The following is a 12364-nucleotide window of genomic DNA, read 5'->3' on the forward strand; positions in this document are numbered from 1 at the left end:
TGGGAACCCCAACCATGCAGCAGCCCTCGGCATGATTGAAGCGCATGCCGGGGCTTGCCCCGTCACTTCACCCAGGGCCCTGGCCTTCCTCCAGCTCCCTCCTCTGATGTTGGCTGAGCCACAGGGCACTTGGCACATTTCCTCTCAAAATTTGTGGGAAGTCCAGACTTCATAACACTAATTTCCACACAACTCCTTCTGTACCCCTTCGGTTGTATGAAACTTGGCAAGGTTGCATTTGGATTTGACTTGGACTGTCCAGTTGGTACATGGGCCCTTGTGCAATTACTTATGAGTTTTTTCCTAATGTGGAACTGCCCAATCAAAACAGAGACTAGAGCCCTCTTCTTTCTTGGTTGTAGAAAGCATTTGAGGTAGAACGACAAGAAATGCTGGCCAGTAATAAGAAGAAATGGGAGCGGGCCCTGCAGGCTCACAATGCCAAAGAGGTGAAGGGGCGATGGGTGCGGAAGGGGGTGGGGGAGGGGCAGCGGGTGGGGAGGATGTGTCAGGGGTGCTCCTTGGAATCTGGGGCCGTATCTGCTGTGACTGAACTCACTAGCCTTTATGTATCTTGGGGAGGATTGCCATGGCAGACATTTACTACTCCACTTCGTGGTTAGTCTCTGCTGCTCCTGATGGTGACGTTTGCTTCTAGTGGTGGTGAATACTACCTTCCTTTGCAGCTCGCTGGGGTTCCTGTGGTCCTGCCCCTCTCTTTTTTGTTCCCAGGCTTCTACCCCAGCCACGGCTGTTTGTGACTCAGAAGATGTTTTAAAGGATGGGGGGTATCACTTTACTTCAGAGACATAAAGAACAAAGAAATAGCTTGACCAAGATCCAGTGGGGTTTTTTTGAGAAATACAAATGTCTGACCGCGGGGCCCATGGCTAGTTTCTTAATGGAGCAATCCTCTTGGAGTTTTTCAAGTAAGGAGGCTCCCGAGTATGGCAAAGGATACAAAGCTTTGGGGCCCAGGAGCTTCTGAGGGCTGACTGACTCCCTCCAGACCCTGACACTTGGAGACCCTTCACTGGGTCATGCTGGTCAGGCCACCCGAGGGACTGAGACAGGGCAGGGACAAGGCTGACTTTCCTCTTGTCTTCCTGTGCCTTCAGCTGGAGTATCTTATGAACCGCATCAAGAAGATAGAGGACTATGAGAAGCAGCTGAACAAGCAGAGGGTATGGGACTGGGAAGAGTACAACATGATCAAGATCAAGCTGGAGCAGGATGTGCAGGTCTGACTTGTTGCTCGGCGTCTGGTGGCGGTTTCGTCCTTGGTGACTGCCCAGAACGTTCTAGAGTTAGTCCCTTCAACAGATACATATTTGTTATCTGATTTCTTTCAAGCGATCATATCTGAAGGAACTCATGGACAAAATATATGGGGAAGAATTCTTTCTTTAATAAATCCTGGGGGGCTGCCAAGAGGCTAAGCAGGAAACCACAACCTGAGGAATCACTGGGAGGATTATGACTTTAGCCAAGCAAAGGGAAGGTATCCCCAGGGCAAGCTAAGTGTGTCGGGGCCAAAGCAGAACAGCCACCATCTAGTGAGTGACCAGGCACTTAAGGCAGGAAGGGGGAGGCGAGGGGGAGCGGGTGGGGAGGATGTGTCAGGGGTGCTCCTTGGAATCTGGGGCCGTATCTGCTGTGACATATTAACATATTAACACAGAAAGGAGGAATCAGTGACCACATTTTTATGCCAGGAAATAGGCTACTTACCTGGCAAATGGTAGGCCCTGGATTCAAACCAGCTCTGTCTGGCTTGGTAGCCTGCAATGTTCCTAATATTCCAAACAGTCTCTGGCTGATGGTTGGACATCGCAGTAAGGCAGATTCCGACTTGCCGTCAGAAAGAACTAACTCACTCCCTCCCTTCTTTCCTTCCTTCTGCCCTCCCTCCCTCCCTCTTTCTTTCTCTCTTTCTTTCTAGATTGATTTATTCGAGAGAGAGCGAGCTCTGGTGGGGCAGAGGGAGAGGGAGAGAATCCACAGAGGGTGGACTCTGTGCTGAGCGTGGAGGCTGACTTGGGGCTCAGTCTCATGAGATCACAGCCTGAGCCAAAACCAAAAGTCAGACACTTAACAGACTGTGCCACCCATGCGCCCCAGAAAGAACTTTCTAATAGGTAGAACTGTCCGATGTAGAAAAGGGTCATCCCACAGAACAAAGAGTGTTCTATCTCATAAAGTATTCAAAGGCTGCCTGACTGTCTGTCTTCAATGCTGAGGAAGGATTCTCCCAGTGGAAGGTTAGATTTTCTGGTTTGTGATGTTCTTTCCAAGCCCAGGATTCTGTGCTTCGTTAGTTTAAAAAAACGCTCATCTCTAATTACATGTAGGTGTGATGTAATTAGCTCTTAATGTTTCAGCACAGGCTATTCACTTCAGTCTCTGTCTAGAAAAACTTGTTAGACTAAAGCTTTTGCACGTAGCCTGTGATGGAATTTCAGGCCCTACTACTCTTGTGCTTAATGTGACAAGGTGGCATCAAAGCCTCTCCAGACTACAAATATTCTTACCGGTCTTGAGACTTTTTCTGGGCCTTTCTCATAGTAATGTCATGGAAATGGGAGTCACTGACGAAGAACAGTGGGCATCTGGGAGCGCAGTGCTGCGTATGTGGGGTGTGTACATGGCATTTTTAATGAAAATGGCTATTGTTAAGCTTTCTTTCGTTATTTTGGTTTTATGATAATTTATGGGACAAAAGGACACACCGCTGGCCTCAAACAGTGAAATAATGGAAACTCATGTTCTTTCACCTGTGGTTTTGTTTTTCCTTTTGCCTTGAGAGCACGTAACACAAGATTTACTCTCTTAACACATTTTTAAATATACAATAACAGCATTGTTACTCAAAGACCTTCTGTTGTAACTGTTAGATCACCAGAACCTATTCATCCCACATAACTGGAACCTTGTGACCTCCGCCCAACACCCCACTCTTTCTCCTCCCCCAGGCTGTCTGCTTTAGATCCCACATACAAGTGAGACCATGCAGCATTTGTCTTCCTGTGTCTGGCTTATTTCACTTAGTATAATGTCCTCTGTGTCCATCCCTATTGTTGCCAATGGTAGATTGTCTTTTTTTATGGCTGAGGACAATTTCGTGATACACCACATTTTTCTTTCTCCATTAGTCCACTGATGGACACTTAGGTTGTTTCTATCTCTTGACTGTTGTGAATATGCTACAACGGAGGGCAGACGTCTCTTCAAGTTGCAGATCTCTGTGCCTTTGGATCTATAGCCAGAAGTGGGATTATTGGATCAAATGGTAGTTCTATTTTTTATCTTTTGAGGAATCTCTATACTCTTTCCAGAGTGGCTGCACCAGTTTGCATTCCCACCAGCGGCTTCCTTTTCCACATCCTTGCCAGCACCTGTTATTATTGTTTTTTTTGACAAAAGCTATCCTAAGAGGCATGAGGTGATATCTCATTGTAGCTTTGATTTGCATTTCCCTGATAAGTAGTGACTTTTATAACTATTGGTCATTTGTATGTCTTCTACTTGGGTAGTTTATTTTTATTATTATTATTATTATTATTAATTTTTGCCTTTGAGTTGTAGGAGTAGAACCTCACATTCTTTTTTTAAAAAATTTTTTAAATTAAAAAAAATCATTTATTTATTTATTTGACAGACACAGATCTCAAGTAGGCAGAGAAGCAGGCAGAGAGAGAGGAGGAAGCAGGCTCCCTGCCGAGCAGAGAGCCCAATGCAGGGCTCAATCCCAGGACCCTGGGATACTGACCTGAGCCGAAGGCAGAGGCTTTAACCCACTGAGCCACCCAGGCGCCCCCAAACCTCACATTCTTAATTTAATCCTCAAATGCTTGAACATGCCAAAAAATTCTGGGATGTGGGGAGATTTTTGGGGGTAGGAGGTGATGGAAGACTAGGGAGGTAAGGGACGGAGAGCCTGAGAACCTGGGAGACCCGCGTCTCCTGGCTTCCCCTGTCCAGTTGGACTGCCCATGGAAGGTGGGTGTGTGGGAGGCAGACAGATGGAGATATTCAGAGCAGGGAAGTGTGTGCAGTTCCTGTGTTAGAATGGAAACCAGGAGTATACTGTACCAAATTACATTTTAACTTGAAACAGATAAATCAGGGATTGCCATATTGCCGTATGCAGGGTATTTTTGTAGATAAAACTTGATCATAATGCCCCTTACGTGTACTTTCATTAGATAGTAAAGTCCAATAACATCGATTTTGTCAAGAAGATTCAGTATGCAGCTTAACATCAAATTTGGTTTTCCTAAGTAATTCATAGCACTGTATCAGTTCTGAAATATACAACTAAAATTTTTGCAAACCACAAAAATATGAAGGCTCCAAATACAAAGATTTGATTTGATGGGTAAAGTACAAGAAATAAAGAAGAGAATGAATACTTTCCAAGTGCTTACTGCCAGTAAGGTGACATTATTGATGAGCAAAACGAAGCCTGTAAACATTATGTCCTAGAGAGGGATTTTTACCACAGCCCCCATCGCCCTGGCCCCAAATAACACTACTAGAAACACTTAGTGCTTGATGCAGGAAGCAAATATTTTTTTTTACTTTGGGTCCTACTTGTGCTTTTAAAATTGTAAAATGGTTTAGTTCAACTTCAGGAACTGTTACCTTTAATACCAGAATATTAATCACAAAAAATCAAGTCCAAGTTACTTATTTAACAAACACCATGAACTTAACATTGTGCAAAGCACAAAGATAAACAAGGCACAGGTCCTGAGAGCAGAGGTGAAGGGGCCCAGTAGGTTCTCCAAGTCAGCCCACAGGACCAGGGGAAAGGCTGTTTTAAATTTCCATTCTGCTTGGGACAATGATGGCAGCTGGTTTTCTGGAGGTTGTGGGGCAGGAGATGGCGTGGAGAGCGGCCGCGGGGAGGCTCACACCGTTGCAGGAAGAAGGCGAAGGTGGGATCAACACCCGCAGCCCCCACTACACGGAAGGCCTTTCCTGTCAGGTTAGATTGTAATCTTTGTAAATTATTCACAGAAACCAAACACGATGTTTCATGGTTAGTCTTGGAAACATGAAGTACAGCTTTGCAACAGTATCCTTAGATAATTGAAGAATGAGGGCGGACAGTTAACAAAATCAATTCCAATTTTAAAATATAAAACTATCTTCAACGTATGACAACCAAGGATGGCTGTGTGTTGAGACTAAACCCTGAGATAATTAACAATAGAGTCACCAGGACCAAAATTACCTCAAGCAGGTGTTGAAAACAAATAATGAGTCACATAATATGCGCAGCCGCTGGTGGCTCTGTTGGGTGAGACAACCAGACTGTTAGTTCTGCAAGTTCATTGACAACACTGCCAGTAACTCCCACGGGGCATCGTGACTGCAGAGGCCACAGGGGTCTTGGACCAGAGCTGGGGTGACCGAGCAGCTGATCTGGGATCCCCTAGAGATGGAAAGCCCACAGTGCGTGGTGCATTACTAGTCCTTCCATGTGTCAATCTCCTAGGACCATATTCTAGCAAAGAGCAGGAGCAGGTGTGTTCCACAAAAGAAAATGAAATGGGCTAATAAATAATTAACCAGGAGCACAGGCAAAGAAATGCAAATTAGAACCGGCAGGTGACATGTTTCTTTGTTTGTTGTTTTGCCTATAAAATCAGCTCAGATGTGAGTTCTTTCAGGGCACAAAGGAAAAGACATGACCTGCTTACTAATTTAGCTCAGAGTTTTGTGAACCGTGTTCAGCCAGGTGAGGTATGTGTGGTGGTTTCACAAAACTCACAAAAAAAAGTGAGTCAGTGATTTTTTTTTTTTCCTTTCAAGATGTATCGTGCAGGAAAAATAGAGAGTGGGTTTCCGTTGTGAGAATTATCTAATGATTGGACTTCAGGGGTGAAATTTACATGAACACTCACTGCTAGAACTCACGTGCTCTCACTTCCTTATAATTGTAAAAACTGTCCTATGGCCAAAGTTTGGGAAATGCTGTCTTAGTGCCAGGGACTTATTGCAAAGCTATGAGAAAAAGGGGGTCCCGACATCCTCAGAGCAAACACCAGGCACCCGGGATCTCAGCTCCTTACTGTTGTCCCAAATCAGAGCAAATCCAGAGAGCATTCATACCTTCCAGATTATCTCCATTCAACGAGGAGCTTTTCTGCTGGACTTTGTCCTGAGTGACCTCCTAGGTCGGTGGCCTTCTCCATGTCCAGGGCTGGTCACATGTTAAGCAGCTGGGCTGGTTTCATTTGGAACATGGAGGCACAAACCATTGCGAGATACCTACCCACAGTGGAGATTTAGAACTCTCTGGAATAGTTAAACAGGGTGCTCTTGACTGATTCTCTCAGTTATCCATGCCAATGCCTTTGTTCTCTGCATCACCTCCTGGCCGGTTACCGTCCTGAGGATAGTCCGGAGCGGGGAGGGGACGCTGCCTAGATTCCTTAGCAAGGCCCTGTAGCTGCATAGAAGGGGACGGGGGAAGGAGGCTTGGAAGAGTGCCACATGTCACCTGTCCCTGCTTGTCAACCTCTGATTACACTTAATTGCGGCGTCTGTTCGTCTGCTCCCGCATTTCCACTCAGGAAAGGCGGGAGCAAGCTTGCCTCTATTTGCCCTGTCTCTAGCCCTGTCCTGCTCTTGACAAAAAAATTTTTTTTTACCCACAGTCAGCATGATCTGTCTTCTTCCCTTCCCTCTTTCCTCTCTTCCTTCCTTTCTCGGATTTATTATTTGAGAGAGAGAGAGAGAGAACATGAATGGGAAGAGCAGAGGGAGAGGAAGAGAGAATCCCAAGCAGACTCCATGCTGCGTGCAGAGCCCGATGTGGGGCTTGATCTCATGACCCTAAGATCACAGTCGGAGCCGAAACCCAAGAGTCAGATGCTTAACTGACTGTGGCACCCAGGTGCCCCCAGAGCGATCTCTCTCTACTGCCCAACTGCTCTGTCAGCATCTTTTTTGAGCATTCCCTGCCTCACACCTCACACCCAACACTGCTCGTGGTTTCCCCAAAGCACCTCACTCCCCTTGCCTCTCTGGACCTCTGTGCCCGAGGCGTCCCCATGAGCGACTCCTCATTTTCCAGGTCTCAGACATGCTGGTGCCCACTGTTCAGGGATACCTGCCTGGCCTTCAAGGCCATGAGCATCCCAGGCTACCCTGTGCCTCTTGTCACTGGTTCTTGTCGATCTGTCCCTCTCCTAGATAGGGCAAGACTGTGGCTTTTTCAGCAGTGTTTTCTCAGCAGCACCTGGAAAAGTGTCGACATAGAGCAGGCCCTCAGATCAGTATTTGGTGAGGGAATGAATATAGATAATGGAAATCCAGAAAGAATGGATGGTCATGTTTAGTGTCCTTTAAAATGAACACCATCTGTTAAACCCCAGCACTGCTGGTTGGAGGTCAGAGCGGGGACACCTCTGTGGCAACGAGAACTTGCGTTTCTGCTGGGGTGATGTGTATCTCCCCATGAGGGTCTGGTGCACAGCACCGGAGCGGGCCAGACTGGAAGGCTCTAAATGCCATCTCTCCCAGGCTGTAGGGACACAGGCTTTAAGCTTACAGCAGAATGATGGATATTTTCTGTAAAGATTTTATTTATTTATTTGTGAGAGAGAGAGGGAGAGGGAGAGCAAGAGGGAGAGGGAGAAGCAGACTCCCCATTGAGCAGAGAGCCCGATGTGGGACTCGATCCCAGGACCCTGAGATCATGACCAGAGCTCAAGGCAGACACTTAACTGACTGAGCCACCCGGGGGGCCCGAATGATGGGTATTTCTTCTGGTTGGCCTTTCATTCACCCCTAATGACAGATTTTTTAAGAATTCAGGGGCAGGCACTTGTCCCTCCGGCTCCTCTGACATGACTCCAGAACGAAGAATCAGGGACCCTCAGGTATGACCGATGATACTGGGGCCAGTGAGTATCATGACTTTTTTAAACTTCAACGGTAGGTTCTTGAGCAGCAGCTTCAGCAGATGAAAGCAACTTACCAGCTAAACCAAGAGAAGCTGGAGTACAACTTCCAGGTGCTGAAGAAGAGGGACGAGGAGAGCACAGTGATTAAATCCCAGCAGAAGAGGAAGATTAATCGGTAAGCGGGCCTGCAGCCCACCAGCCCCTCCCGCGCGCGGACCATGGGGATGGGGACGCGCTCTTCTGTTCTAGAGGCGTGCAAGCTGCTGAAGATATGACAAATCTTATTAAAAGAGTTTTTTTTTTTAAGATTTTATTTTTCTATCTGACAGAGATCTCAAGTAGGTGGAGAGGCAGGCAGAGAGAGAGAGGAGGAAGCAGGCTCCCCACTGAGCAGAGAGCCCGATGCGGGGCTCGATCCCAGGACCCTGAGATCATGACCCGAGCCAAAGGCAGAGACTTTAACCCACTGAGCCACCCAAGTGCCCCCAAAAGAGGTCTTGTTTTGGGAAAAAATAATGCTTTCTGCTGCCTCGCCACCTTCCCCATGAAAGAGTGTACTGCAAAAAGTCTGTCTCCCACCCCCTGTTCTGTGTGGTTCCTCTTTCCCACCTCTGTAGTAATTGTTCATTTCTTTTGTTTCTTCTAGAATTTCTTTAACCACATACAAGCAAACACAGATAAATGCTTTCACCCCCGTCCCCGCCCCCAGTCTGTTTTTAAACCAAGTGATAGCATTCTATACACACTGCTTGGTGTCTTTGAATGTTCCCATAGCAGTTCATCCAGAGCTTTGGCAGCATCTAGTGTCCCTGTGGATGGCCATTTAGACTGCTTCTAATCTTCCGCTCTTGCAGATGACACAGTGCTGGTGCCCACGCCAGCGTCCCACTTTGCATTTGCGTGGAGCCGGCTATAGAGTAAATTATCCACTTGCTATTACAGACGCAAGACTGTGCATTTTAGAGAAGTAGGAAGTACCACACGTGGAAGTAAGATAAAAACATAAAATCAGGGGCGCCTGGGGGCCTTCGTCAGTTAAGCGTCTGCCTTCAGCTCAGGTCATGATCCCAGGATCCTGGGATCGAGCCCCGAATCAGGCTCCCTGCTCAGTGGGAAGCCTGCTTCTCCCTCTCCCACTCCCCCTGCTTGCACTTGCTTTCTCTCTCTCTCTGTGTGTGTTAAATAAATAAAATCTTAAAACCCATAAAAACACCATATGCCTACCAGCAGAGATCAAGTGTGTAGTGTGTCTCTTTCTAGATCTCTCCTTTCTCTCTCTCCCTCTCTCCATCCATCGGTGACAGCCACACATCTGTACAGTTTGTGAGGCGCTCTCTGGGAAGGCTTCCTGAAGAAGTGAAATAGTGAGGTGGGGGATGGGAATTGGTGAAAAGGAGTTAGGACTCCAGGGTGGATGGGGCCAGAGCCAGGAATGATGGGCGGGGCTGAAGGCAAGGAAGTAGGAAGCCGAAAGTTCCACATTTGATGAAAGAGACTGCACTGTGGGAGGGGGAGGTTGGTAGGACTGGAGGTGGGCACAGGTATGTGAGGCAGACCTTGAGTTTGATCCTAAGGGCCGAAAGATGAGTGACCTCAACCCCACTGCCCCTTCCCTGGCTCTTCCCTCTGACTTCAAGCCTGCACAGTCACCTTACCCTGAAAACCCCTTTATCCAACCCTACGTGAGGCCAACTCCTCCTCTTCTTGATCACGTGGCCATTTTCCTCTCACCACCAGCCCCGCACCTCACCTCCAACACTCCTAATTTGACCTCTGACCCCAGAACTGGACAGCCGCTTCCCTCTGTAGGTGATCAGTGATGTCCTTCTAACCAAACAACCACGGCTCTTCCTCAGGTCTCATCCTGTTGTTACTGGCACCAAATCTCAGAACCTTTCTTCATTGGCTTTCATGACTCTAAAATATTTGCTCTTTTTTCCTCAGTGTATTCCTAATTGGCTTCTTTTGGTGGTTCTGCTTTCTCTTGCCTGGTAAGATATTCTGGAAAGCATCTCTTCCCTTCGCTTTATATTTTTATTCCAGCGACCCTCTACACCAGTCTCATGGCTTTGAATATGATCTCTTTTTTCAAAAAGCATTTTGTTTATTTGAGAAAAAGAACATGAGTGGGGGGTGGAGGGAGAGGGAGAAGCAGGCTCCCCACGGAGCAGGGAGTCTGACTCAGGACTTAATCCCAGGACGCTGAGATCATGACCTGAGCCGAAGGCAGAGGCTTAACCGACTGAGTCACCTGGGTGCCCTGAATAATGACCTCTTTCTCTATGACTCCCAGCTACATGTCCCTAAATCAACCTCACCTCCTCACTTTATCTGGGACTGCTGAAAGACATTTAAGCTTGGAGAGTCGCTGTCACTGCCAGGAGACAAGTTTTGAAACCTGGCTTGCCTACCCCCCAGTTTTCCCGTCCTCCACCTCTGTTCCCTCCATCTCTAGCTTCCAGCCAGCCAGTCCTGGAGGAGGGGACGTTCTGGGGAGCCTCCCCTTACAGCCGCCTGTCCTGTCTAGTTCCTGTCTTGATGCCTTGCCCCGACCTGCAGCACGCACCTTGAGTTGATTTTTGTTTTATTAGCTTCTACGGTTAGATGACACATAGAAACCCCTTTACTGAGTGCTGCAGGGAAAAACACTTTGGGATGGCTACTTAATACATTTTTTTTTCTTAGTAAAATTTTTTTACATCTATATGTGGAAAGTCTCCTAGAATGTTGTAGTTAAGGAAATGAAATGGATATCACTTTTTATCAGATACCACTTTTTTAAAAAGATTTTATTTATTTATTTGACAGACAGAGATCACAAGTAAGCAGAGAAGCAGGCAGAGAGAGAGAGGGAAGCAGGCTCCCCGCTGAGCAGAGAGCCTGATGCGGGGCTCGATCCCAGGACCCTGAGACCTGAGCTGAAGGCAGAGGCCTTAACCCACTGAGCCACCCAGGTGTCCCCAGATATCACTTTTTAACTTAGGCTTTTATCAGAGCCTAAGTTAAATGATTTTGCATTTTATTGAGGCTGGAAGCATGAAGGGTGAATGTTTGTGTGTTTCGGAACCCTATATTTATTTCAGGATAATGCTTAAGACAGAAAATTTTATTTTTAGAATTTTTAAACTGAAAATATGTAGGCCTTCAGACTCTGTCTTCCTGTGTAAGTGGGGCACTGACATAAGACACCTCTTCACGGGTTTGGAGTCTGACATATGGTCCTGGGTCTAAAAACCGAGCCTGCCATGCATATTTCATGAGACAAGTTTCCATGCCCAGAGCTCTCAGAGCAGTGAGATGAGGAGCTGTGACATGCCTGGGCCCGCAGGGCCATTGGCAGGCTATCACTGTCCCTCACTGTGCTGGAACTTTTGGCCACACCCCTAGAGGGTAACTTCCAGGCCTCGGCTCTGGGCTCCCCGGAATCCTGTGTAAAGTGTCCCCCACCGCGCTTTCATGCTCTGCTGTGATGAGTGTGTCTTTGCCTTTGGCTCGACTGATAGTACCTTCTGTTGGAACATATCCCTGTACTCTCGCTGTATTCAAATAGAGCCCTGGCAAGAGGCCGTGCATGTTTGATGAGTGAGGGAGGGAGTGAATGAACAGTATTGGCTCTCTGAGGATAGAGGGCTCATAGCTCATAGACTTGCCGTGTGAAGTCTTACTTTTTTCCCTTCTGTTTTCCTTGTTTTAGACTGGAATTGAACATCCAGATCATGGCAGTGAAATAGTTGAGATCTGCCCTTTAAAGACGTGAGGTGGCGCTCCAAACAGACACGCTTGCAGGCGGCGTGTTGGGGAGGATTGGGTCACGCTTCTGAGCAGGAGACTGTCCCTCAGTGTGTCAGGGGCTCTGGACTGTTGTGGAGGCGTTTAGTCCTGGACCATCCCCTTATCTCCTGTGGCTGGCCTTTCCCAGATCACAGTCGGGGCCACTGGGTGTCAGAATAAACGGGAGGGTTCTCTGCACCTGCATGGCTCTGGCCCTGGGGTCTGTAGCGCTTGTATAGTTGCTGAGAGGAATGGACACCACTGCTTCTATTCAGCCACGGATGAACTCTGTCCCCTCTGCCCCACAGCCTGCATGATGCCCTCAACAATCTGAGAGCGAAATACAACAAACAAATCAAGCACTTTCAGGAGGAGAACCAGTCGCTGACCTCAGACTACAAACGCTTTGTGACGCAGTTCAAGGAGCTACAGAGAGCCATGAGGTATTTTAGGGACCTGGGTCCCAGGCATTTGTCCTAACTAGAGATGGGGGGCACAGAGTCCTTCGTGCTGTCTTCCCCGCCCCTTCCCTTGCATGTCACCTACCTTTTCTTGAGACACGTGATGACCGCGTCTAGGCTGTCTGTCATAGAAGAGAGCTGGTGACCCAGATGGGGGAGGCACCACAGCTCCACCTCTGGGCTCACCCTCCTGCTCATGGAGGGGACCCAGGC

At 47.6% G+C, this 12364-nt stretch overlaps 1 protein-coding gene across 2 annotated transcripts in view; it reads left to right on the forward strand.

Moving 5' to 3' along the window:
* DRC1 (dynein regulatory complex subunit 1) overlaps positions 1 to 12364 on the forward strand; it is a 41339-nt gene that overhangs the window by 18282 nt on the left and 10693 nt on the right. For both annotated transcript variants that reach the window (XM_059405291.1, XM_059405290.1), the window contains exons 6-9: positions 363 to 449; positions 1119 to 1241; positions 7955 to 8094; positions 11999 to 12133. In XM_059405291.1, coding sequence (XP_059261274.1) covers positions 363 to 449; positions 1119 to 1241; positions 7955 to 8094; positions 11999 to 12133 — 485 coding nt within the window. The remainder of the gene's footprint in view (positions 1 to 362; positions 450 to 1118; positions 1242 to 7954; positions 8095 to 11998; positions 12134 to 12364) is intronic.

This window comes from Mustela nigripes, chromosome 7 (assembly GCF_022355385.1).
Source record: "Mustela nigripes isolate SB6536 chromosome 7, MUSNIG.SB6536, whole genome shotgun sequence".
In the NCBI taxonomy this organism is placed as follows: domain Eukaryota; kingdom Metazoa; phylum Chordata; class Mammalia; order Carnivora; family Mustelidae; genus Mustela; species Mustela nigripes.